This window comes from Pseudopipra pipra, chromosome 3 (genome assembly GCF_036250125.1).
Source record: "Pseudopipra pipra isolate bDixPip1 chromosome 3, bDixPip1.hap1, whole genome shotgun sequence".
NCBI lineage: Eukaryota > Metazoa > Chordata > Aves > Passeriformes > Pipridae > Pseudopipra > Pseudopipra pipra.
In genome coordinates, this window is record NC_087551.1 from 35,400,226 (window position 1) to 35,428,185 (window position 27,960).

The 27,960-nt window shown below is 37.6% G+C and overlaps 1 protein-coding gene across 2 annotated transcripts in view; it reads left to right on the forward strand.

The window, feature by feature from the left end:
- The window catches only part of MEMO1 (mediator of cell motility 1), a 28,074-nt gene extending 957 nt beyond the window's left edge, over nucleotides 1-27,117 (forward strand). The window contains exons 2-9 of one of the 2 annotated variants that reach the window (XM_064648618.1): nucleotides 11,055-11,136; nucleotides 13,934-14,002; nucleotides 15,961-16,073; nucleotides 17,421-17,532; nucleotides 18,533-18,675; nucleotides 19,838-19,914; nucleotides 24,992-25,096; nucleotides 26,405-27,117. In XM_064648618.1, the coding sequence (XP_064504688.1) occupies nucleotides 11,055-11,136; nucleotides 13,934-14,002; nucleotides 15,961-16,073; nucleotides 17,421-17,532; nucleotides 18,533-18,675; nucleotides 19,838-19,914; nucleotides 24,992-25,096; nucleotides 26,405-26,536 (833 nt within the window). In that variant the 3' untranslated portion in view covers nucleotides 26,537-27,117. Of the gene's footprint in view, nucleotides 1-11,054; nucleotides 11,137-13,933; nucleotides 14,003-15,960; nucleotides 16,074-17,420; nucleotides 17,533-18,532; nucleotides 18,676-19,837; nucleotides 19,915-24,991; nucleotides 25,097-26,404 lie in introns of those variants that run through there. The other variant, XM_064648619.1, reaches the window with a different exon arrangement.
- The last annotated feature ends 843 nt before the right edge of the window (nucleotides 27,118-27,960 follow it).

Sequence of the window (27,960 nt, forward strand, 5' to 3'; positions counted from 1 at the left end):
ATGTTTGGAAATAAGTTTTGTTGGGTTTTGGGGCAGAACTGCAGTTGTGGAAGGGATGCATGTCTGTCTTTTCAGAGCCGTTTGTAAGGAGATTTGTAAGGGATGTTCTTTTACTGGCCCCGGGAGTAAAGATGATTACAAAACTGCAGGTGAACGAGCCTAGATGAACAGGAGGCTGTCGTAATGAGCAGTTCAGAGGGGCACAAAAAACCCCAATAAAGCATGGCATTCAGGATCCTAAAATGACATTTAAGAAGAATTAGATGTGAGAAGTCATACACTTTTCTTGGTTATATATAATAGATGCAATTTCCCCTCTCCTCCACAAATGGATGAACGAGGTATGAGGCAAAAACTGAAAGAGAAGAAAAGAAATACAGGGAGGAGGGTAACACAGGAAGAGGCGAATTGTGAGATAAATAGCTGGGCTTCAAATGGTGGCTAGGCAGTTTCGAGACAATAGAGGATGATTGTTTTCCTTCTGAACCTAATATTCCAAACATAATTGTTGTGTCCATTACAAAACTGGTCTCAAATCTTCGTGCAGCGTTGACAGCTTGCAATTACATTTTTTTCCAATGGTCTAGAAAGGTAGGTGGTACTCTCTTTATCGAAAACAAAAAAAAAAACATGTCAGAAGTTTAAAGACATGCAAGGACACCAAAACATCGAAGCTTTGTGGTAACACTAGCTTGTTTCTGCTATTTATGTTTTCATTTATGCAGAAAACTTATTTGCAATATGGAATGGCTACATGACCTTACACATAAATTTTGAAGTTTGTTTGATGTTGGACTTCATGCCAAGTTATTGATGGATACTTTCAAATAAGAATTTTTTTTTTTTTTAAATAATTAAAGGAGCATGGATACTGTGTTGGACTGTTTTGTTAGATTTTGTTAGACTATACCCTGGTAAGTCTGTGTGACTATTTTGGCCAGTACTAGTTGTTTGTGATAGGACATCCAGAAGCATGTTTCTCCCATTGCTTTTGGGAGAAAAGCAATGGCCTTTTGCTTACTGAGGAGATGTGGGATGGTTGCCCAGACACACTGCATGAAAAAAAACAACAAACTGAATCATGTTGTAATAAATTATGACAACTGTACTTATGAGTTAAATTGTAACTCTTGCAATGTTTGTGGTGGGGGTAAGTGGTTGATGTTGCATAAGCTAGAGTTTTGGGAAATGTGTTTTTCCTTAAACAAGAAAAGAATATTATGTGTCTTGCTATAGAACTGTCTTCTGCTGTTTACATGGCTATGTGAGAGCAGGAATTCTGTCTGTTCAGCAAGACAAGGACTACCCATTATTGTTGCTTGAAAGCTAATTTTTGTGTGCCATTTAGGAGGGTACATCAAAACTCAAGAGAAAACAAATGGGGACCAAGAGGGTATGTGCTCATCAGAGACTTAAAATCTTCCTGTATTTTAGGCCAAACTCACATGTCAGCTGCTATGTCAAAATTGTAACACAGTCTCCTCGATTGTACTACTTGAAGAAAGTGGATTTTACCATGTGCTTTCAGGCTGCATAGCTTCAAGGATGGAGCTGAGGCAGGGATTAGTTTGAATTGTGGTAGTTCTTCACTGCATTCCCATGATTCTCTGGGGATTGTCTTTTCAAGTCCTCCTACCTCCTCCTTTCTTCGTGCTTTCTGTCTCGGCCCAGAAGTGATTTGCTGTGTTATATATAAACTAGTTAGCATTTAAGCTTCCTGTTTCCTCAAAACTGCTCTCTTTCTGCAGAGCTGAGTTTGATTGCACAGGGCAAGCAGATGCCCTGGCTACCCTTATCCTGCTTCATAGTTAAGATGACCCTATCTAAAAGGGTATTGAGAAACATGATTTTTGAAGGATATTCAAAATTATTACATCATTACAGTTTAAAGGGGCTGTGTGAGGATGAGGTTTTTAAGTGGCAGTTTATCCTGATGTGCCTGGTACCTGAGCCATCCTGGATTGGGTAGGGGATGGAAAAGTGAAGCACCAATTGCTATGCTGAAAAAAAAAAGTCTGAGATCTCGCTGTGGAAGTCAGCCCTGGGAAAGAAGGGCCAAAGCCGGCTGTTGGGGGAAGAAAAATGATGGAACCAGAATGCAAACCAGCTTTTGTGACCAGAGGATATCCTTGAACTGGATTAGTTGGCTCCTGTGCAGTCCAGGAGTGGAAGCAGTATCAGAGGTGAAGCCACAACCAAGACCGAGCTACTACTCTTCATGGATGGTCAATGTAATGTAGGTAAGAGGGTTTAGAAGAAATACTGCTTCTTGTCTTCAGAGGCTGCTCATTTCTATGGGGCAGGAATTGCTTCAGTTGAAATTAGACTCTTGCTCCCCAACTTTATCCAGCTATGGGATATGCCTTGCTTAGGTTCTGCCTTGGAAAACATAAACATGCACTACATTCTAATACAAATATACCACCTACTTGTATGATGATAATTAACACTGTAGAGCAGGTAAGACTGGCTGTGCAATTATGCACATCCAGGCATGTTCACATGCTAGAATGTTACATCTAAGTAAACAACTTTGTTGTTATTAGATAGAAAGGTGGGTCCCAGGGAGGAAAGCTCACTGCTACCTACCCAAGGGAGCTGAGAAGGTGGCAAGGAGTAGAAGATGGAATTCACAGTGGTGTTAGCATTTAACTGCCCATGTGTTCTTCATTCATGGTGTGCTGTTGTAACAAAAAAAAATAAATTAAAAAGCAAGTTCCTTAAGAAGTTTCTGCAGGTGAGTTCAGGATGAAGAATTTAACCAAAATTATTGTCTTCCGTTCTCCTTTAGAATTCTTGGTGTGGGGAAGTTCATTTTCATTCCACATCAGTCCATGCAGCATTTTAATGAACTTAAGACGTGTACCTCAGGAGCATTTGCCTGACAACAAACTTAACAATGAAGCCTGCTCAGTTGTTCTTCCTCCTGTTTAGCAGAAACACTGAGTATGAGAAGCTTTACAACTGAGCTTCCTAACTGAAATAGTGACATGCCTGTTGCTGATAGCAGGCCACTGGTTTAGACAACCTCATTTGTGATTTACGTCAGTATGTCTGCTTTTAAAAAAAGTTAAAAATGGATTGTGACATATCATTGCTTTTGTGGACTAGCAGCCTGGTGCATGGTGGCCACTGAAAACACTTGTAAAAATGAGATAAAAGCATACCAAGTAAATGAAAACGTCACCCCGTTGCACTGCTGTCATGTAGATTGTTGAGAAAATTAAAAAGAAAATCACACTGTTGTGTAGTGAAAAATATTACATGCAGATTTATTTTTGGAAGAAAGTCCCACTCCTGCTGTGTTAATTCAACCACCTAGTGTCCAGACCTCTTGAGAAATTGATTTTGACCAGCAGGGGGAAGAGGAAGATTAAGGACAACTTGAAACAAAAATGGCATAATTTTCCAGGGCTTTGAATGCAGGACAGATACGTTCCTAGATACAAAAAGAGCAGCTGAACTATGATGGGAATAACATGCTATCCTGAGCATGGACTATTTGCAGGACAGGGTGTGGATGCTCTATCCTAATTTACTCTTCAATGTGAGTAGATTCAGTGAGTGCTGGGCAGTTCTGTGGGGAATCAATCCATACGCTCCTGAAATGGAAATAAACATTAGCTATGTGCATCTTTTTTTCCTGTTTAGCATGCCATTACAAGTGAGATGTCACACATTAAAGTGCTTAACTTGGCTCATTGGCTGGCGGCTGGCAGCTGGCGTGCCTCGCCTGGCTCCTGGAAGTGCTAACGGAATACTGTACTGCTCTTTATGAAAGCGTGTGATAAGAGTTTTTGTCTCAACTTTTCCCCAGTCAGTGCTATTATATGGCACTGATACAAGCAAAACACAAAGATTTCTAGTAGGCTCTTCCATGTCACAGGAGTAAAATCAAATTGAGAGGATGTGTATGAATAACAGTACTACGTGATCTGAAACTTGCCCTACAAAACAAGTTTGTTGTTGTTTTAGTTATGGCTTATTTCTCTGTTTTCCCTGACCAAGCCATAGTGGCCAGAGATGTACTGTGTTAGCCCGTGCCAAGTTGTTTGAACTAGGAGAACCTTAATTTCCATAAGCTTATTAGTGCAAAAGTGAGTTGGCAGAGTAATTGCTGTGTCGACTTGAAACACCATTGCACTTCTTGTCTTCAAAGCTTTTTCTTTTTTTTTTAATGAGGAGTCAAGTAAATGGTCAGTAGATGTTTGAAGAGACTTTAAACTTAATGATATACCTGTGTTCAGGGTTTTCTGCTGCTCTGGCTTGTCAGTAAAAGAATCCCAAAGGAGGTAGACACTGACATCTTGTTGCTACCATTTGTAAGGATTGAGTTTCTAACGTTGTTTGGACGAGAAAAGCTAGATCTGTGGAATGACTGGCTGTCGTGCAGCCAGGGATATTTAGGCCTTGTCTTTTGGGCAGAGGTCTGCATGATGATGGGTAGATCAGCTGGAAAGTAAATGCTTTGGAGAACTTATGCAGATTGTGTGCCATGAATGATTGGTTTAGAAGTTACTTTTCCCTCAAAGTTGACCACTATTTTATCATGTTTGCGATCTCTTCTATTCCTTTGTAATCCCCAGTGAGATCTGCATTAATGCTTTTTTTTGCTACCTTTGTACCAAATACTGGTTTTCTTTCTGATGTCAAGGTAGGCAGCTTCAACGTGCAATAGCAGTGTGATTATGAAATATTTTCATTATGAAATGTTTTTTCATTTGTACCTTCTGAGGCTTGGGGTCCCTGAAGACCATTTGAATGAACAGTGATGTAATCCCCTCATTTGTATGCTTGTTGGCATGAGCTGGAACTTCTCATCAGCATTAAAGTGTGTACATCAGTTACATCTGTTTCTGCTCTGCCATGATGTTGCTGAAAGCGTGTAAGCCATTCGCCAGGCGGGCTGCCCGCAGTTTCTGAGGGCAAACACTGCTGCTGGGTTTGCTGACCCTCAGTGTCTGCGTCCTACCTTAACTTAGAGCAGAAACCCTTCTCTGTAGTGTTTGGATCTGGATCTCTGCAGCTGCTGAAGTGATTAGAAGGGAGTAACGTGTGTGACGGTGTGTGGTTAGACTATGAATGCAGACGAGGGGTTGAAGAAGATGTTCTCTATGTCATGAAAGAGTCTTTATGAAAGTGCTTTCCTCTGGTCTGCCAAGAACCCCTGGCATGTTCCCCAAAATTGGAATAACTCATCACTGCTCATTCATAAATGTAATATAAAAGTGGTGAATCACCATGTTGTTTGTAGATGGTCACAGATAAATGGATCCAGAAAAACATGGGAAAAGCATGTGAGGATCACTGAAATGAGACATAATTTAGTGGTAGACTTGGCAGTGTTAGGCTTATGGTTGGACTCCATGATCTTAAAGGTCTTTTCCAACTGGAATGATTCTATGATCTCTGCTGTAGTGAAAGGAGCTTTCTGCAGTAGCAGAATAATTAATGTACTGATCATGAAATCTTAATGTTGTGTCATTAGCCGAAGCATTACAAATACAGCTGTTAACTTAAGTTCTTACCTTGCAATCTGTGAACAACTAATCATAGTGTCTTACAAATTTATAAAGTATTTGCTTTGCAATGTTAAATACCAAATGTAATATCTCTCTCCCTTTGGTCATTTAACTTTTCTAGGCATTTTATGGGGAAACTGGATGTGTCATTGCTGACTCTCTCATGAATTAAACATGGAACACAGTATTAATATGCAGACTGTATTATTTAGCATTGTATGCTGCAAAAATATACTGGAATAATTCAAAATACTATTTCTAGGCTATTATTTCTACCTGAATCACTTAAATACAGTCAAAATCAAAACACTCCATGGAAAGAATGTACATTCAACTTTAATGTACAGTTGGAATTGAAAAAGAGCTTTCATTTGGTGTAGTTCTGGTATCATTAAAATAGGCCTGCAAGTGTCACTTAGTGAATACTTTCACAAATTCCATTTACATTTAGCATGTATTGGAGCCAAAATCTCTTTCTCAGATGTATGAAACAAAAGGTCATTTGTTTGGATCTCCGAATGACCCGGCTGCTGAGTTTTTTTAGAGAAGTTAGGTAGATGCATGTTGGTTGATATTCTTAATGAGTGATGTTTTAGTTTGATCTTTTAATTTCCTATTACCTTTCATTAAAGGAAATTCAAGAGCTAGTGGAATGTTGGAAAACTGGGACATACAAGTAAGAACTGTCACCCAAGCAGATTTTGATGTCTGTTTCAATGTCTTTGTTGTAGCTTCAGGGTTTTTTTACCCCCATTCAAGCATTACCTGGTGTTTTTATTTCCATCTGACAATGTGTATAAATAGGAGTTTATGTAGCATCAGTGTAATCTCTATTTGTACCTTAATTTTTTTTTCCCTGGTCCTAGTTTACATAGGTAAATTTCTGACTTGCTTGTAGTCGGATTTCTAATTTTATCAATACTGGAAGAGAGTATATGCTAGCACTAGAGAATGTGCCCATCAGCATGAGTTGTTGGAAATCACATTCTATTCCTGACAAATCCTAGTCTTTGCATAGCTAAAACATGTTTTTTATTCAAGGATTTGGCTTTTGTTGTGTTAAGAAACAGATTTTTTTTTTTGCAAGTGAGGTTTGTGTTCTTGAAAAAATCCTTATACTTTCTGCATTTTTAACTGAGAAACTAGTTAGGCAAAATCCAATATGAAACATGATAGAGGACTAACAACTGAATTTTGGATTCCCCTTCAAAACTGTGGAGAGAAGAATTCCCTTTGTTCCAGTTATTAAACTAACTGCATGCCAGCCCCCGGAGTTTCATTGTTACTTTGATTTTTCTAACACTCTACAAGAATAAAGACTTACTTCTTAGCATATATGCTGTAATATTTATTAGAAGCATTTATGAGGTGTAGACTCTCTCATCAATTGGTAAAGGTAGCTAAAAGATTTTGCTGAGGAAGACTCAGCAAAAGGTGTTTGGTCCTGTAGGGGAGGAGACATGTAAAAGCTGTCAAGTATAACTGTGAAGGCTGGGGACTGCAGCGTTACTGTCATTGTGCTCCAGCATTGCTTGGATTGATGCAAGTGCTGTACACATGCAGCCAAGGGAGACCTGAGCAATTTTCCCTGGTGCTGCTCTGAATTTCAGTTGAGGCTTATCCTCTTTCAGTAAGAAAAGTGTTCACTGAGACTGAGGATTCAGAATAAACACGGAGTCTTTCCTACCAGTCTTAAAATGTATGTTTTGTACAAGTAATGGTGGCTGCCGGAAAAGGAGCAAATTCCCATTATATTGTCTTGACGTATAAGCACTTCAGCCTCATTGATAAGGTGAGGTTGGCTGTGGAAAGAATGTGCTCGTTTGGCTTAACCCACAAAGCCTGGACCATGACAGCTGTAAATTGGTGATGAACGTAACCATGTCACTACCACGTCTTTGTGTTATTATTCACAGTGTCAGGCATTTAACGTGGAAGGATTCTTTCTTACTTACTCTAGAGCTTTGTGATGGGATAATGCTGATTGTAAAAATAAGCCTAGTGGAGACTTGGTATGTGCTTGCAATTATTGTAAAATTTGGCATAATTTCAAAATAAAACAGGATGTGAAATATCCCCAAATAGTGTCAGAAATCTTTAGTTACGTGCCTATATTTATACCTGACTTCACAGGATTGAAATGCAGATCTTTATGTTATGTACTTCAGTAAAGCTCATATTTTGCTGCCTCATCTTCCTGTTGTCAATAAAAGGTCTGATCTTACAGTATTAATGCTAAAGTCTATTGATTGTTGCATCCAGAAATTGCATCCATAAGGTTTTCTGTCCTGTCTGGGTTAGTCTTAAACCCCCTCTTGCTCTCCTACCAGCTTTCTCAAGCTGGGCCTTCTGCCTGAGGCTCAAGGAGGTGGGACCTCTTCTACTTCCGACCACCACAGCAAAAGGATATGTGGGTGGCAACGCCATACATTGTCCAAGCTGGTCAGCTTAGGAGATGGATATTTACTGCAGTTGTCTTGATGATTATTTGCAAATACTACTTTTCCAGTTTAACTTAATTTAAATATGACAAAAATTTACTTACAGAGCACTTTGTGAAGAAGCTACTCATCTCCTATAATACAATTCCATATGGCAGAGCATAGCTGCTGTGATAGTGTGGGTTTATTTATATTTTGTATATCCAATTCAAATATTTTGACTTTAGCCTTAAGCATGCTCATGTTTGAGAAATTGGAAGAAAAACTTCTCTGAGCACTTCAAGAGAAAGTTGATGCTAATTTAGTAACAAGAAAATTACAGTTCTAGAGTATTCCCCTTAAAGTATTTGTAAGCATAGGAACCTGCAGGGAGGCTACACTCCTGTCAGTTCATGTGGGTGCTGTTTGATTATTTCCCTCTTCCACCCCCCCCTTCAGCTAGAAGGTCAGATGGGTTTTTGTACTCTTCATTCTCTCTCTCTGAGAGATTTGATTACGTATTTTATTAAAACAGTACAGATAACTATAAGTTGGAAGTTTACATTAGATTGAAGTTAATTATTTAAAGACACCTTGTAGTTGTATTAAAGGGAAAAAATCTGAGAGCAGATGTTGTTAGTTGGTCCTTAAGCAAGTACTGACAGAAGTTTCATCCCGTGAGTCATACATATCTGTTATTTTACAGCCTCTAAAAAGAAAATGTTACTTTGTTAGAGTGTGTGCCTGTAATAGCAGTCTGAGCAAACCCGGACATCTTATTCCACTACTACACTGTAAGATCAGAAGTTTTGGGCAGATTTGACCAATCACGAAATTTCAGGATATTACCAGAGATTCTGACCTTTGTCTTTAAACTGTTTAGCAGGTTACCTGATTTGTCTCAACTGAAGACAAGTCGCCTTAACCACTTCCTTAATCAAAAATCCTTGCTAAAGAAGGGATGGAGGAAGGCCAAGCACAGTGCCCTGTTGGGGAAGAGGGTCACCCTTTGCCTGGCAAGTTTTGGCCCTTCTGCTGTTGTGCTGCCTGTGGATCCTCTTCTTTGAGGAGATCGGGTCAGGTGGTGCAGAGTAATATTTTGTTCAAGTCTGGGTAGTAAGTGTTTAGGGGGGGAAAAAAAAAAAAACCAAAACCAGCTGTGTCCTCCTAAAGAGCTTCATTCGGAAAGTATCTTACCTTTCTACATATTTTGGGAGAATGAGGAAGTAAAATTTTTTAGGTGATTTGTGTCTTCGCTTAAGTATATAACATAAAAGTGGTAATACTGTAAAAGAGTACTGTTTTGTTAGTCTCCTAGTAGCTTAGAAAGAGGATGGAAATAGAGAGATCATTTTATTTTTACTTAGCTTCCACAAGAGCCTCCATTTTCTAAGATGTCATTATCCTTATCTCTATAGTATGTCTCTGCTGCTTGTAATTTCCCCAAGCAACAGAAGCAGTAGAACAAAGTCGGTGTGTGGTGATTTTTTGTAACAATTTCATCATTTCACAAAATCACTGTATTACAGGAGTGACAAGTGGCTAATCAGTGTCACTCTTTTGTCTTGTTAGAGCTCTAGACAGTAACTAAGGCATTCAAAGTGTGATTGAAGGCTTAAGGAAATGGTTTTGCGTTAGTCCACCTTCATGTAACAAGGTAGGAGTCTTCACAACTACAGAAGTTGTCCTTTTTCAGGAAGCATGTGGATTTAAGTTTTGTGTAAAAACCAGTGGCTTTGACACCCCCACCCTTCACCCACGGGTTTTCTAGGGAAGGCTTTTTGGCTATGCCTGGTCAGTGACTGATTGGATTCTGCAAAAGTTGACATCTTTGCTCTGGCTCTCTGTAGTTCTTGCCAGCCTTTTGGAGAGCTGTCAGCTTGAGATTGGGACTGTTTGGAACATATCTGTGAAACTGTTTCGGATACTTAGTTTGTTTTTTACTTTTACTGGAAGCTGGTAGTTTCCCTGCATGGGGAAGATAGAAAATCTGCAATGTGCATGGAAGAAGAGAAGTGTCTGACTGGACCAAACTTTACAGATAAATTCTGCTGACATGTAGTTTTGTCAAAAGCATAGTGTCTGCTGAAAAAAGTACATCTATTTTCTCTTTGTTAATGGTATTTTACTTCTAACAATAGTAGCTGCATGAGTTTTACTTGAAAGCTTGTTTTGTGTTATTTAATATATTGAATGTTGCACTGTATTTGCAAGGCTTGCCTGCTCAGGACAAGCTTCACATCAGAGAGTTTTCTTGTGATGGGAAATAATCAAAATGTGGTTTGTTTGGTTGGTTTTTTTTTTGGTTGTATTTCTAAAGGCATTTTTATCACCTGTCATGCTTGAATCGAGAATATTTGACACTTCTTGAGGTATTTTAAATTTAGTTTTAAAAAGATTAAATACTGGATTGACCAATTATCAAAGTTAATGTTGCCAAGGTGTTCATGTACTTGTAGTATATGTTAATTGATCAGAAGTTAAGGCGTTGGTATAAACGTGACGTCTTCTCACTTTTAGCTTTTTCCTGTGTATTTACAGATTTTCCAGGTTACAGTGTGTTTTGTATTCTGCTCTTACACTTGCTTGATAATAGTAAAGAATTTATTACCGTAGCCGTTGATTATCATGTCGATATGTAAGGCCTTTGTATTATGTCATCTTCCCGTATCGGGCTCTCTTGGTGTGGGTCATATTAACTTTTACTTCTGAATTCTGCAAATATGGTTATCAGAGGAGTCAATCATCTGTTTACCATCTCTTTTGAAATCAGCAGCCATCCTTTCTAGTGGTGAAATGGTGTGTTCGTTAGTCCCCACAGAGCAAGAAACAATAAGTGTGTGTTTGGATGTGCAGTAAATGAACTTCCTAGAACAGGACATTGAAATTTTACTACTGTAACCTCCAACATTGCAGGGTTGGTTTTTTTTTGTTGTTGTTGCATTGGGGTTTTTGGGGTGCTGTTTTTTCTGTTTGCTTATTTTTACATTTAAACCCAACCTTTAATGTTTAAGATGACTTTTAAATCTGCTGGACTTTTAAACTTTACTTATTAATTCTTGAGATATATTAGATTCTTCTGTGGCTTCAGTATTTCCTGTTCTCTTCACAGGACCCCAGCTGAATGCACAACTAGAAGGGTGGCTTTCTCAAGTACAGTCCACAAAAAGACCTGCAAGAGCCATTATTGCACCGTAAGTTTGAAATCTGTTTTTAGTATATATATTAACACTTGATTGGTTAAATACTTTTTTTTTCATTTGTTTTGATTGATTTTCAAAATCGGTAAAAACTAGTATTTAGCTGAAAGGAATGTAGTGTAGTTTTTTAATAAGCATTTTGAATATGCCAGAGAATGGAAGAAATCTGTGCACGTTTTGATGTATGATTAATTTCCTTTTGCTGATGGACTCCAGACACAATATTCATTTGTGATCCAGTAAGATGGGTAAGAGGTGTATTAATGGAGTGCTATTCAAAGGTGACAGCCCTTTCAGTGCACTTCTAGTGTAGGACAGCTACACCTACTAGGAAAAAAACCCAACAACACAAAAAATAAGTAAAACTCTTGCACCCCTCTTGCCCCCCAAATCAAAACTTAGCAAAGTTTAAAACAAAAAGTAATGAAATATTATTCAGCTATCCAAAATGGTTGGTTTGTTATTTTAGTTTGGTTTTGTTTGGGTTTTTTTTTGTCCAGAGCTGAAATAGGGATTGTCTGAACTACTTAGGGAGAATTCAATTTGCTGAAGATAGGTGAGATGTAATGAGAAAAGTATGTTGGTCATTTCAATTAATTATGAGTTGGAAGAAAACACTAGAAAAAGCACCTTAAATATGATGGTTTTCCTGTGCTAACATAGCATTGTTTCCTAGTTAGAACTGCTGGGACCAGTTCATCACTGGATGGGTGTAACCCAAAGCTGTGTATTCTATAGCCTTCCATGCCATTTCCCAGAAACTGTTATCAATAGACCATTTACACCACCTGCCCAGAGCAGCCTGACTCCTCAGACTATAAGCTGGGTGTTAAGAGGCCTACGAGATAGGAGGGTGCTCCTGTTCTCACACCCGTTGTGGAACTCCCTGCCCTGAGGGAGGTACTGGGCATTCCTGCCTGAACCTGAGGATATATATAATCTTGGAGTCTTGGGACTTTTTTACCACTTGTGGGATCCAGAGAAGGAGGGTGGCCACCACTTTTCAACCGGACTGCAACCACCACTCTCAACCAAACTGCAACAGCACTCTCACCAACAGGTTTTCCCCTCTCCTTTTACTTTTGACTCAGGGGGCCCAACGAACACTACTCTGTTCATGCCCCAGGGTGCTGGGTTATACATTTGGGTTTTGTGGGTTAAAACCAATTGTTTGCCTATGTAATCGTACTTATTGTATTATTTTATTAAATTGTTATTCTGATTTATAATCTCTCTTTTGAGTTGGGTTCATTTCCCCTGCCGGTTTACCTTTAAACCAGCACACGTTAATATAATGTTTGAAGTATTCCATAATAGTATTTAATTTCCAGAAGGCATTGTCCCACATCTGCCTTAATCTTTCTTGCAGGAATGTCAGGAAAGAGACCTTTCAGCTGCAGATTATGTAAGCTGGGATCTTTTTCCAGCATTGCTAGATCCTGTAATCTCAGATCTCACCAAAGTTTTTCATTAGCCATGCCTTTTTTTTTTTCCCCCACCTGTAGAGTGGGATATATCTGATAATATTTTTGTGAAGACAGAAGAAGCCTGTAGCAGAGCAAACCTTTCAACAGGCTCTTTTGACATTGTCAAGTGACATACCTTGCCAGTTCTGAGCTCTTTAGAATGAGTGGATTAAGTCATGTTGAAGTAAAATCCCAGGGTAATTTTGAGGATAACTTGCTGCACATATCAACTCTGTGGATGAATATAGATGCAGGTGAGCATACATACATATAAAATCATCCTGTGCTATGAACAAGGAACTTGTATCTTCAAACATCCTGTATGTCCCAGGACATGCAGTATGTATCATTCTCAGTATCATTGTGTAAAAAGACTTGGGAAGGCTGTAGTTGTGTTGTTGCACATACTCGACTCAAAATGAGCAGTAACTATTGACCTGGAGTTGCAGCTCTAGATGAGCTCGAGGGGGTGATGTGGCACGGGCATACTGCTGAGTGACTGTGAGCTCTTTTGCGCCACTTGACCTTGGACTTTGGAAATGAATGTTCTCTGGAATTAATGGTTTTAGTGGTGTAAAGTGAATTTTCACTGGTTTCTAACAGTTTTGAAGGGAACGGGTCTTAAGATTTGAATGTGATATTTAAAACAAGTAGTCAGAATAATTAAAAATAATTTTGGAGAGCAAACAGGAACAGAGGTCAAGAAAGACCCCAGACCAGAGTGATAGGAAATGATGAATCATGCATCATGTTTGCAGTAAAAACTAGCATGCTGCATTCCACTTCTGTCTGTGTACCCATTCACTCTCTTGCTCATGTATTCTTCTTCTGTGACAGAGCATTTTTATTCTCTGGTTTATCTGCTGTAGCATATAGTTCTCTCCTTGCCAGACCCCTCTACTGTCATCGTTTTCAGTTACTGCCATGTGGTTTGAAGAGCCTTCTCCAGCAGTTTGCTATTCCCTTGTTCTCTGGCTGCACACTTTGTGTTATCATGAGCTTCTGATAATGTGCAGTTGTGCACTCTGCACACCAGTGTCTTTTAAGAGTGATGGAAGGGGCTGTGTTTTGGACATTTATTTACTGTCAAATGGCCATTGATCGTTCTTTAAGGTCACTGATAGTTCTTCTATCACTTTTGTGATCAATACTACAGCCGTGCTCTCCTGCTTTTTCAGGAGTTGGCTTTTAGATCACTCTTACTATATCTAGCTTACTGGGGACAAAAAATATTCAAGATATTAATATTTAATAGCAATATCAACATATTTAAGATGTTAAGCAATATTTAACACTGTTAACATTTTGTACACCTTGATTTGCAGCCACGCAGGATACACGTATTGTGGATCTTGTGCAGCCCATGCTTACAAACAAGTGGATCCTAATATCACGTAAGTATGAGTTTTTCTTTGCAAAGCAGGAGACAATGCCATTGCAATTCTCTGATAAGCTGAATGTTCTTTTTACATTCTTACACCTTGAAGTACTCGGGTTTTAATTTTGTACTTTTTTTTAGACTTTTATGGGTCCCTTTGGTTTTAACATCATACATGTTCAAATTGGATGTTACAGAATAAAAAAATATAGTATTGTTGAAATAGAAAATGTAAAGCAGTATTTTCAAAAATTTGTTGAAATTACTGGTAACTATAACAAGGGAGGGCTTAAAGATGTCCTTTTTGCAGGTAATAACAGTATATTACTGACATCCCACTGCTTTTATAAAAGCCCAAGCTGTTTTTTTTTTGGGGGGAGGGGGGTTGGAGTTTTTGGGTTGATTTTGGTTTTTTTGGTTGTCATTGGGAGGTTTTGGTTGTTTTTTAAGTCTGTTAAAATATTTGACCATGATTCTGCATTAGTTTTTCAGTGCAGGATTATGGGCTGAATACTACCAGGTTTCTCTTCTTCTATGGAGAAAGTGACTCATGTGTTTATATAATATTTTAAGTCAGTGACAGTTACTCATTCCAATAATTTTAGGTGGACTTTTGTTTCTAACAAGTTTAAAATAAGAAAAATTAAAAAACCTCCCAGCATGCTACTGTAGTCTGTGCCTGCATCTGAAAATATGAATCCAGTTATTTTAGGTTAAAGGAATATAATTCTTGTTATGTTCTGCTTACTGCAATTTTTTTTTTTGATGGCAAAAATTTCATGCACCTTCAGTATTTACTCAAAGTATGTGTTTTGCAATGCTAAATAAAAACTGGCTAGGTTTATCAGTTTTTCCTGAGATAACATGTTGTAATATGCTTCAAAGCCAATGGGTTTAATTCTTTCTAAACTGTTGTAAACTATGTGAAAATAATTTATGGTGAGACATAAGTTTTAGAGAAACCTAGTTCCTCTAAAATTTCCAGAACAAGTTGCATTCCCCACATTCAGTGACATGGAGTCAATTGAACTTTATGGATCATTTGCTGTTTTACCACATGGAATGTTTAGAATTCATCTTTGAGCTGAATTATTGCATGTTTGGATATTTTCTTTGCATTAGCTTTGCAGAAAGTTATAGTATTGTAGTATACCTTGCTAATAGCACTCCATGTGTAAAGGAAAAAAAACAACTCCACAACTTTACATGTTTCCCACCCTTTTAGTTCAGTACCAGAAAAAAGATGATATCCTGAATGGGAAAAGCTGAATTTCCTATATTTTTTGTTTCTTTTTTCTTGTAAGTCCTGTGGCAGGAGACCCTAAGCATCTAATCAAGAGCCAGGAACTGAGGACTTGATGAAATAACATCATGATGACGTGTGAAAGGTTGCAGTATCAGCTAAAGCTATGAATGTGCAGGTCCAAGTCCCTGTTGTTGATGCAACAGATAGATAAAAACAGCATTTGAGAATTACTTTAATTTGGTGTAATCTGAACTGAGACAAATCAACTAAATAAGTGAAAAGCTCTGAATAGATGATAAACCCATAATCATTTGAGGTCACATTCCTCTAGTTGTTGAAGGTGGTGTGTAATGATGTGTAGCTGAAGGTTCTGTTGATCCAAGGAGAGAATTCAAAAAATCTGTTGTGAGGGGCTGTATGACATCATTCAGCCTCCAAATGAATCCAGTTAGACAGATTTCTAGCTGTTGAGTGCCCTGTGATATATAACCTGCTTAAGAGATTTAAGGCTACAGGAAGCATTATTGAACTGATCTCATGATAATTTCTGAGATACTGAGCAAGGTTGAGCCATGGATTGTTTTGTGGTCTTACAGACAGCAGAGTAAAACAGTTGTAGCCTTGAGAAAGTATTGCTTTCTATGTTTTTATTAAACTTGTTGCTCTAAGCTAGGTCTCTCTACAATTGCATTTATCTAAACTGTGGGCTTTTGTGTTAATTGTTGCAGCCGAAAAATTTTCATTCTTGGGCCTTCCCATCACGTGCCCCTCTCCCGATGTGCACTTTCCAGTGTGGACATTTACAGGACACCTCTGTATGATCTCCGAATTGACCAAAAGAGTAAGTGCATGAAAAAGCTTACATCTTGAAGACTGCTGAGGCTTGAGTATTAACTGTGGTACTACAGTGCTGAGGACTTGCTTGTTGAGCACTTCCTTGCTTTAAGTGGCACACAAGTGCAAATCAGGTTTTACTGCAACCAAAGCTAACTTCTGAAAGATCCTGGCTGTGGCAGGCATTGTCGTGTTATAACCATAATATCTCTCTTGCTCCTGACAAGTAAAGAATTCTCAATTTTTGCTTATCTTTTCCATTTTGAGTGTGTGCCTCTTGACAAGTGATCTTTAAAAGAGCTTTAAAAATTAAAAAGTGTTACTGTCAAAGAATATCTCACTAAGCACCTTCTCCATTATTCTATGAAGTATTCTGGCTGGAACAAGGTACTTCAGTTGGTTCGAGTTTGATTTCTGATAGAGGAATAACAGAGGATCATGCATTATTGCGTGTGACTTTTTAACTTGCAAAGTACCTGCAGAACTTAAAAATCATTAGTCCATGAAATACCAGTCTTTGGAAGTAAGCTTAAAGGTGCAATGAAGATAAATTTGATATTTTGACTTTTATGCATTTCAAGGTATACCTGTGTAATACAGTATCTTTTTCAGAAGGGCTAATTAGCGCAGATATATTGTGTTTCATCGTAACTGTGATTAAGCAAGATAATTCAGGCTTTCTACATAGTGCCTGCAGAAATTTCCTTAGGTAAGAAATGTTTTGGGTTTTGTAGAACTCCTTTATGAAAGGACTAAAGAAGGAGGCACAGCCCTACCTCAAATTTTTTGTGCAGTGGATAATTTTCAAAATGTAGAAATGACTCCGAATACTCTCAAGCACACTTGAGAATAGAAAAGATAACTTGCAAATGTGGATTACTTAACCAGTTTTGGCTGTCTCTAGATTTCGTGATTCGGTCAATAATAAATTGTGTTAAATAGTAACACATCCAGCAATGGCTTCACTGATCAATTTTTTTTAATATATGATGGTGCTGTTTGTGAAAATAAGAATTCAATGACTGGGCAAATTTATGTATATTTTCAAACATGTTTTATTTGTATTACTTGGATTTTCAGTTATGATACAAGATTTTTCTCAATATACTAACAAGTTCACTGATTTAACATACTTATTTTGTAAACTGAATCAATTACATTTGTATCTTAATTACTTGAATATCATTTTAATCCTGAATTTATTTAGAAACAAGTGGTTTGTGATGACAGCCTTAGGCAAGTAGTTTGTTCTAGTGGGCGTGTTCTTATAAAGATGCACTGTAGCTTGCTTTTTCACTTGTAGCAGTTTTCAGAAACATAAAGTAGTAAAAATTAATCTTTTAATTCATTTCAGTTTATGGAGAATTGTGGAAGACTGGAATGTTTGAGCGTATGTCCCTACAGACAGATGAAGATGAACACAGTATTGAAATGCATTTGCCTTATACTGCTAAAGCCATGGAAAGGTACTCGGGCTAATTACTTCTACAAGAATGAGCATTATGTGCATTAAATGTTTGAACTACATATTAAGTGCAGTAGGAAGTAATAATGGATTTTATGGCATAGACTACCTTATATGGTATATAATGCTTACACTCCCCCACACTCCAGTAAAAATTTTGGTAAGGAGAGGGTCAGAGACTAGGATAAGTTGCTGTAATAGAAACAGTGAGCAGAGCAAACACCTGAATGATGAAGTTATAACACCTCTTATAGACAGGTTTACATTGATTTAAAATAGATTCATGAAAGCATGTCTACATTAACTCTTTCTCAATAGCCAGTTTCCTCCCCCGTCCTCCCCCCCATTTTTTGCAAGGCATCTTTGCAAGACGTTCGAATACCAATAGGTGTTTTCTGTGGGATTTTAAGTTTAGTACTTAAGTACTTTAGTACTTAGAACTTTAGTACTAATTTTGAAATCAGGGTTCTCTTTACACCTGCTGTTTCAGATCTGTATTAGAAATAAAAATTGTCAGCATTAGAGAAAAATTGTCAATTTGTGTTGGGGGTTGTTCCCACATGTACAGGTCACATCTTTTTATTTTTATTATTTCTTCCATTGTATTTTAAATTTTCCCTGGAATATCAGTGTACACCTGGGTACTTACCTTGAGCATTTTCATATACGTTTCATATACTTTGGAGAATTACCCAACATGCAGTATCTATACAAGCTGAATCTAATTCTTATTTCACTACTGATTTCACTGTGTCTTTTCTTTTTGTTTGCCTGGTGTTTTCACTTTGCAGGAAAGTTAAATACTGCATTTGGGGGTGTGTGTTGTTTTCTGAAGTTTTAAGTACTTCGAGGTTCTAAAACAACATCCTAGTATGACCTTACCAAATTACTATCTTCAAATCAATAGTGACCCTTTAAAACATTCTGCACTTTCAGTTAGCAAGCCCTGAAAAATCTTCAGATGTTACTTGAACTACAACCTTTTTTCTTTTGCTTATAAGCCATAAGGATGAGTTTACTATTATTCCTGTGTTGGTCGGAGCACTGAGTGAGTCAAAAGAGCAGGAATTTGGAAAACTCTTCAGTAAATACCTAGCTGATCCTAGTAACCTCTTTGTGGTTTCTTCTGACTTTTGCCATTGGGGTAAGTTTCATATCTCTTCATGATAATGGTATGTTGAATCTTTTGTAGTTATTTTCAAATAATGTATTTTTTAAACACTGAACATTTTAACTTCTTGTACGTGTATTTTTGAAACTTAAATGCCTTTGTAAGGTTAATAAAAGGATTTTTTAAAATCTGGAATGATAGGTGAAAAAAATTGATGTGATAATGTGTTTTCAGTATAGTGGGGGAAATAAATGGTGAAGGTGTTGTGGGTTTATATGCATCTCTTTACTGTTGCAATGTAATAATTGTCTGAAGTTGCTTGCTCTTTTTACTCTTCTTCTAAGCACCTCAAACAACTTGCAGAACTAATTAGCTAAAAATTCACTGGACATGGCCACATTCCTCTGATGGAAATAAGTTTTGTATGTTTTACTGCTGGGTAAGATAGCAGATGGAATATTTATGCCAGCTCACCAGAGCTATCCCAGTTCATCTTGGTGGCAGAGCTAAAAAGACTCCAGAAGCCTTGACTTCTGTCCTCCGTTAACACTTTATTTTTCTTTTAAGTGTGATAGTAGCTGGAAAAGGGACTGCTTCAGAAAGATATGTTACACAAAAGACCTTCTTTCTTTTTTTCTTTGTCATCTTTGGTCAACTTACATAATTAAGTGCATATTTTACTCATCTTTGAATTGTGGAGTAGGTGGAAGTATATATCATGACCTGGGTTCTGTTGTGGCTAATGAACCATCTAGAACTGTTCATTGAATTATCATAAATTTTTTCTTTTAACCTTCATTTACTGTGGGTATTGTTGTGCAAGCAGAAGTAGCCTGACTCCATGGTTTACTTGGCCAAGAAGGATAGAGAAATGAAATGTTGCTTTACTTTTTAATTTATAGAATTGGATTCCAAGGCAATAACAGGCAATTAATAAATGATACTGCAGTGTCAGTTCTACGTAGTAGGTTTCTCTTTAGGAATATAGCTACCCATCCTGTATTTTTTTTTTACTTTGTTTCTGGGCTGCTACTTGATGATAGCCCTAGAATTTTCTCAGTGGACCTAAAACGTATAAAATAAATGAAGATTACTAGTTTACTAATATTATACTTTCAAATATTTAGTAAGTACTAGGGAGTGTTTTAGCTACAATTTTTCCCTTTTTTATTTTATACATGATTTTTGTTTCAAGGTCAGAGGTTCCGTTACAGTTACTATGATGAATCCCAAGGAGAAATTTATAGATCCATTGAGCACCTAGATAAAATGGTAAGTTTTCAGATTTGGTGGAACTAACTAACAAATTTCTCCTGTACATTACATTTCTTTGAACACTTCAGAAATTTCTCTAAAAAAATATTATAGATTAGCTATTTTATTGAATGTATCATTTTCCTTTGTTTAGCACAATAAGAACTTAGCTGTCGTTTTTAGTTAGTATCCTCCATTTTACTGACTGCACACAATTATATTGCGGGTATAATCTAGTAAGAGTAATTTATGAGAATAAATGCATGTTCACCTACCTGAAATGCCCTAGTGTCACATAATTCCTGTCCGCATACCCTCTTATGCTTTTGAGAGTCGGTGAGAATCATGCATGGAGTATTGTGGCAGTTCAGGTTTGATAGCTGTGATACCTGCGTGTGGAAACAGCATTGTGATTGTGCTAATGGTTTCAGCAACATCCATTTTGAGGAGGAAAGGCTGTAGGGGATTGCGCTGATCAGGAAAATGAGTCACCACCATACTTGGTAGTAGTGTTCCCCTTGGCCCTTACTCTGTAATACGTGGTGGGAAAGAGAAGTAGACCATACTTCATTCTGTGTTTGGTGAAAGGCTGAGAGGAATGCTAAATACAAAAAGGTTATGATGCCAATTATGTTGTGTTTCCTTTGCAATCACAGGAGCCAAGGATTTGTTTTAAATTAAAAAAAGGTTAATGTTCAAGACTATACTTAAGGCATAGAATAAAAGTAATTCTTTTGGAAATACATAATCTTAAAATTTATTTTACAACTGCTTGCATCATTTATGTAATTTCTGTAGAATCTGTTGGAAGAGAGAACTGTTGTTGTTCCTGGCATATTAATTTTTTCCTTGTCTTGAAGGAATAAATCCTATCTGCTGGAGGGATCTCTTTAAGTTTTTTCCTCTGTTTATCCATATTAATGTTTGGTTTTCCACTACTCATCGCTGGAATAGGAACAGTAAATAACTTGCCTTCATTCTGTTTATCCCATTTTTAATAATTCTTGTAGTCAGTTGAGGGCTTTCTCTATCAATACAAGTGGTTTTCTACAGAATCCCAGAATTTGCAGCTCTGAATGTTTTTGCAGGAGAGCAGATTACGGTGCATTAGCAAACATTAGTTTCCCTTTGTTAATTTCTGGGGTGAAAGCTTCAAGACTGGACTTTGGCATTTAATTACTTTTAGGAAAGGCATTGCTGCACCAACTCTTTCTTTTGGTAGTTATTCAACCAAAAGGAAATTACATTTTTTGTGACATGGAAAATCATGTCTACTGTTTGAAAAAGTGTTTTTATAGTACTAAAATTGGCTTAATTTTATTGGACCTAGCTAGGAAAGCAGTCGGCTGAGCACTTTGTAAGCAGGAAAGCATTCTGGGTTAAGACGAAATCAGTTTGCCTTGGAAATGCCCTTGTGGAAGGATAGTGGTCTCTTCCTTATTTGACTGAACCTTGCATATAGATGCATAATGATTTTCCCACCTAGTGCATAAAAACTGCTGAACACTTTGGGTATTGAAGTTTTACTAAGCTGGTAACCATGGTGAGAAATTTTATTTGCTGTGATTCTAACTTAGAGCCATTAGACTCCAGCATGAAAAAATACAGAGTAGTAAATATTACTAGGCAGACATCAGTTTCTCCATGGTAATTGTTGATATGAGCACTGTCACCACAATGCACTCTGTGAAGTGACAGTACAAGAAGTAAATAAACTTCATGGTTAATAGGGGGGTACCTTAGGGAAGAATCCTCAAACGAAGAGTTATTATTGAGCCGCTCGTGTACAATAGTTTGTACAGCATAACCTGCTAAGTACCATCTTTTTAGATAAAAGGCAGGGGGGGAGTATTTTGTAAGATGTTGTTGAAGAGTAATTATTCTTGATTATGACTACCCAGAAAATGCAGACGGCTCTCTTCAATCTTCACTGCCAGATTGCTCATTTTATATGAGCATATTATTTATATGGGAAATGTTATGCCTCACGTGAGTCAATGGGAGGATTCTGTTACCCTGAATGCTGACAGTGCAGTCACTGAGGAGAGCTGTGCAGGAACAGCCAGCAGTGGTTGTGCAGGAGCCATGCTCAGCACTGGTGGCTTCTCAGGTAGCTCTAAATTAACTGCTGAATTCCGGTGGCTTCTGCAGCGCTGCTGCAGTATGCCAGGACCTTCCACAGTGCTCCAGCCTGGGAAGGCTTCTTAACCTGAGCATAATGCAAGACAATGACTCTCTACCTGGGTTCCCAGATCCCTGGTGTTTCTGCTGTGCCCAGCCAGTAATTTTCCCGTTGGTTGTTTATCTTCCAGTCTGAGTGACTACACATGCAAAGACGGTTGGACTGGATGGCATTAAGACCAAGTTTGTTTCTACTTCCATTAGAGGGCTACTAGTTTATATTTTTAAGTGTGAAGAAGCAGCTGAAGTGACTTATAACAAGCTTTAATTTAACCAGCCAGAGGATTAGTGGAGTATAGTGTGAAATAAGCCTGTAGGTTGGTGGAGGTTTTGTGTGTGTTGGTTTGGGTGTAAGCATGTAGATGCTTGATCCTGTTAAGGGATGATATTTAGAAATGTAACTGGTTTTAATCATATTAAGTGCACTGTGCTATGATATTGTAGATGCTATTAACAGTGTCTGGGTAACTGAGGTATGCAATTGCTATGCGATGCCTTAATAACCGTGTGATAAACTGCAGAACTGTGTTTGCATTTTTATCATGTGCGTTTTGTCACGTGTTTTAACTCTGTTCTAAGCCATGCCTGGCTGAGTTGTTACAAGTACTAAAAATTAGTAGCTTCATAATTTTGCTTTTTAGAAAAATAAAACACAACCTGACAAAAATGTTTCCTTTGTTCCTCAACACCATTTTAGGCTGAGAAATGAGCTTGGTAGTCTTTGCTTCTCTGCCACAACAATTTTTAAATCCAAAAGATTGAAAAGTTCAGTACAACTGACTGCTTATAGGATATTTGTTAATACCCATTTCCTATGGATTTTCTCCAGTCTGTAATGTATGGAACTCTGTTAGCATTTTCTGGGATGAACTGCATAGCTCTAAATGTTTTGCAGTGCTGAATAGTGCACTGAAATAGGCTTACTAGGCATTCTCATAAACCCATGTCCATTCATTTGAGACAAATGCTCAAATGCTTCTGCCCAGTATGTTCCAGTGACTTACAACTATAAAACAAGTCTCTCAATTGAGCAGCCATTTTCATTTTTTGAAAAGGTTGTGAAAGGATTTACAAAGAGATAAAATTTATTTTCATGAACTATTCAGTATCCGAGTAAGCACCTTATGCATGTTTAGTTTCACTTGAGTATGTAGTCAGGTTGGGTTCTGCTTTCTTTAGCAGAACGTATGTATTGACACGTCCGATTTACGAGTAAATGGGTAGTTCAAAGACATGCTTTGTAAATTCTAGAAATGTAATGGTGTCTATGTGATCACTGCTAGTTAGTGAATACCTACTGTTAGTTTTTTGGCACTCATGTTCTGTAGACCTGGAGTGATTAACTGCTGTAATTACCAGCCAGGGGTCCAAACACTCTCTCCATGAGCTCTTGCCAACAGTTGGTCAGCATAATTTGGTTTTGTTTTTCCATAAAATTTATTTCTCTATGAATTCATCTTGCATCTGTTTCTATTTAAAAGTACACAAAGGTGGTGGTTATGGTTGCTGTTTTGTAATTCTCCCTGACTCTCATGGGAATCTCCAGCTCCTCCATTGTAAGCTGTGATCCAGTCTAAATAATTAGTGTATCTGCCAGATCAGCCAACGCCCTTGCAGAGTGTTTGGAAGGTTTTGCTCTTGAGGTAGAGACTTCAGACTGACTGCTTCCTGCACTGTGGTTTCTTCTTTTATCACCCACATTTTCCCAAAAGTAGGGACAGGGGCTGGGAAAATTGCAGAAATCTTAGGCAAAATTAACTCCCTTTCTGATATCAACCTCCCATTGTTCCCATGCGAAGTGTGTGTTTTTTTCCAGTCTCTAAGGAAAACCTTCCTCTTTTACCAGCAGAAGCAGCACAACTATGTGTCTTACTGAATTACTGAGTGTCTGGAGCTCATTTACCTGGTGAAGGGAATTCATCATTTTCAGAGGAAGGAAAAAAGTAAGAGGATGGAGTCTAATACAGGCAAAATAGCAAAGCCATGATGTAACCCAAACAATAATTGATTCAGACTTGCTTTAAACTACTTTCATTATGTTTGTTCTGCTCTGTGGGATGGCGTAAGAGTAGGCTGTATCTGGAGTTGTAGGATTCTTTTTGCTTTTAAGAATGCAGATGTTTGTGTATGTGGAAGGTTTTGTTTTCCACACATGTGCTGATATTCTTAGTGTGACTCCATGGGATCATGGGTCTTGCTGTGGATGGAGAAAAGGATGTATATATGTGACTTTCTCATGTAAAGTGGAAGCATCATCTCCTGGCTCTTACATTTTTGTGGTGCAACAACTTCATAGTACTTTAGAGATGTTCTGGATCTGCTTTTTTATGTTCTGAGCAGATGGCCAGCCCATGCCCAGAACAATTGCCTTGCATGCCTGATGTGTCTAGGATACATTACATTTGCTCTGTGTGTGAACTGCATGTGTGCTTACTGATAGTTTATCCAGGGTTTTTGGACCCACAGGAGTCCCAGGCAACTGGTTGGCCCTGAGCTTGCTCTGTTACCAGGGAGAGGAGATGAAGGCATGACTTCTTCCTGCTTTGCCCTTGTAGTAAATTTGTCTGGTTGTAGCTATACCAAATCCTATGGAAGTAGGATACCCTTGGAGAGTGGGGATCAGCTAGTCTGCGGAATGAGCTCTTTTAGCATGAGCTTCACTGGTATCTGCAAAGATAGCTTCACAGATCTGTGGATCATGGACAGCTTTGGAAGAGCTCCTGCACTCTTATTTTGGCAAGGGATGGAAACAAGATGACTGCAAGCTAGAGCTCACATGCTGAGGTTTCCTTGATATCCTTGGTACAAAGTAAAGGGTTTTTCCTTCTGAACTGTTCTGTTGTAATAAATAGGTGATATATAAACATCTGCTTATGAATGTGTTACGTAATTATTGCTAACAATTCTTTTTCAGGGTATGAGCATTATAGAGCAGCTAGATCCTGTATCTTTTAGCAATTACTTGAAGAAATACCATAATACAATATGTGGAAGACATCCTATTGGAGTGTTATTAAATGTAAGTAACTTTTGATTTGTTGAAGAATGTAACTTTTAGAAAAATGCTTACATTGTAATGTAAAACACAGTATTGCTGCAGCATTCCTTAGTTTTAAAATGACAAACCTTGAATTAATTTATTTTTCCAAATGTTCTCAGTTTGGTCTCCAATTTCCGTGTCTTGCATATAGACAGATGTAAGCTCTTAAAAGGGCTGAGAGTTTTCAGTTCCCTAGGGGAGATGAGGTACACCACATTCCTTTTGAATTTCAATGAAATGCAATAATTCACTTTCTCTTGGCCTTAAAAAAATGAACAAATAAATCTGTCTCCCTGAAAAAGTACATACTTACTCTTCAAACCAGTACTTACAAACATGTATATATTTATTCTGTATTGCTGTTAGCTAGCTATTGTGAGTGCCTTGTGATTTCTGGCAACGTTTTTGACTTTTGCAAATATGGTGAGAGATTGCCTCTGTAAGTATTAGTGCAGTGCACCATTAACTCATAAATTAACAGCAATTAGAATTCAGATTAACTGGTACTTTCTATTTACTGTATTCTGCTTTGGTGATGCAGTGCAGGCATAAACCTGGCTTAACTTAGTTGTCTAAATTTGGTCCACGGCTACTTTACAGCACTGCTGGAGTGCTGCAGATTTGTCATATTGCTGATTGAATCTCACTTATTTTTACTCTAAATCAAATCTGAAACAGGAAGCATGTTAACTTTTTAAAAATTCACTGGGAATGTAGTCTGTATGAAGAACATACAGAGGAACCTTTTGAAGTGAAGCTTGTATGAGCAATATCAATACTGAGGATGCAAAATTCAGTACTGTGACAACTCTGCAAATATAGCCAACTCTTACCTTCAGATAATGATTAGTTTTGCAGTGGATCAGAGCTAAATTCTGTTTATTCACTTTTGCCAATTGTCACACTTTAATAAATTATCCTTGTACATTATTTTTCATTAATGGAAGAAATACAATCTAAAAAGTGTTAATAGTGTTGGGGTTTTCTCTATTACATCTCTGTATCAACTCCCCATGGAACTGAAAGCATTGTTTCTAAGGGACCTATTATGAAAGGTTGATAATATTGCTTCAAAGAACTGCATGAGTGTATATAATGTAGTGGGGGGAGCGTCACTGAACGAAAACGCACACAAATTGTTAGGTCCACAAATTACGGGGAGGTGCTTATATTATGAGCTTATGAGGACCTCCAAAACAGGGGGAAAGGACTGAGAACTAGAAAATGTTGTAATTTCACTGATACCATTTTTTAATGGCCCCTTTTTATTTCCCCCCCTCTCTTTAGGCTATCAACGAGCTCCAGAAGAATGGAATGAATATGAGCTTTTCGTTTTTGAATTACGCTCAGTCAAGCCAGTGTCGAAACTGGCAAGACAGCTCAGTGAGTTATGCAGCTGGAGCACTTATGGTCCACTGAACCACTGAATGCTCAGGGATGGCACCTGCACACACTCTGTATACGGGGTCCCAGCCTAGCCCTTACAAAGATACAGTCCCTGGTCTTTGGGTATACTGAAACCTCAAACTAATAGAACTCTGTTCTTTTCTAGTAGGTGTAGTCCTTCCTTAGTTTCAACTCATTTAAAAATGCTTTCTTGTTTAGGACAATGGAAGGAAGGCTGGTATAAGAACTTTTTGTGCTTTTTTTTTTTGCCTTTTTTTTTCTTTTTTGTTTTTTGGGGAAGAGATAATGGCTGTGAAGGCATGGTGGTAGACTGTCCTTACAAATACAACATATAAAGCATTTACCATATCCTAAATTTGCACTCTTTGCAGACCTGTGCACATATACTCTGCTTTCAGAATAGTTTTGCAAGTTGTAAACGGAAAAAGGGGGTGGAAGCTTTTTAATAAAAGAAAAAAAAAAAGGAAAACAACGCATTTATAAATTATCCTGTATTAGAATATAATAAAACTCCAGTATAGTCAGTTACTACCCGTGATGTACAACAGATATCTTCTATTTTAGTTGCTAATAAAGGGCTACACAAACCAAAATAGTCTGATTTAAACTTATTGTTTTGTGTTCTGTATGTGGCTGCTTGTCATTAACATTCTTTATCCTCAGTTCTTGTGCTTGATAATTCAGCCATTCTGTAAAATACTTTAGAATGTATTTTGTATTCAACATTTCTTGACTACTTCATTTACAGATTTTTTTTTATCTTAAACCTGCGCTATGAGTTCAGCAAAAGAATTTGAAAAACTTTTTGTATGGTCTTAATTTTTTTCACAATTATCTATGTAGTAATATCTTTTAGTATGTGATACAAATTTGTATCAGAAATACTTTTAATGATTTTTATGCTAAGTTTGATTACTGAAGTGAAATAGATGCAGTATTTTTGTTTGGAATTACTTAAAATTGAAAACAAACAGTAGCTTGAAAATGATAATTCTTAGATTATCTATCTGGCATTCAGAGGCCACAGAAACCATACAGTGCTAAGCTTAAGCAATTATTCTGCAAAGATTATTTGGGAGGGGAAGGTCAGACTTCTCTTTTTATCTTTCATTTTTATTTTTCATTCTTTGACTGTGGATAGAAATAGTTTTATTTTTTTTAAACATTATCACATCTTAAAGGTTCTTGAACTTTCTTCCAGCCAAAAAAATGATGTAATTATTTCACTTGTCATTCCTGAAGACTTCCTTTTGTTCTAATAAGAAATGCAAAGTAGGATGCAGTATTGGCTCATTATCTAAATGGAGATTTCATTCCCTGATATTTCACCTGCTGTCAAGAAACGTAGTACATTCAGCTTTTCTGAGCGGCAGAGGGGAATTTCAGAATTCAATTTAGGTTATCTCTGAAAGTTGTGGGAATTGCTGCCTGTGGGA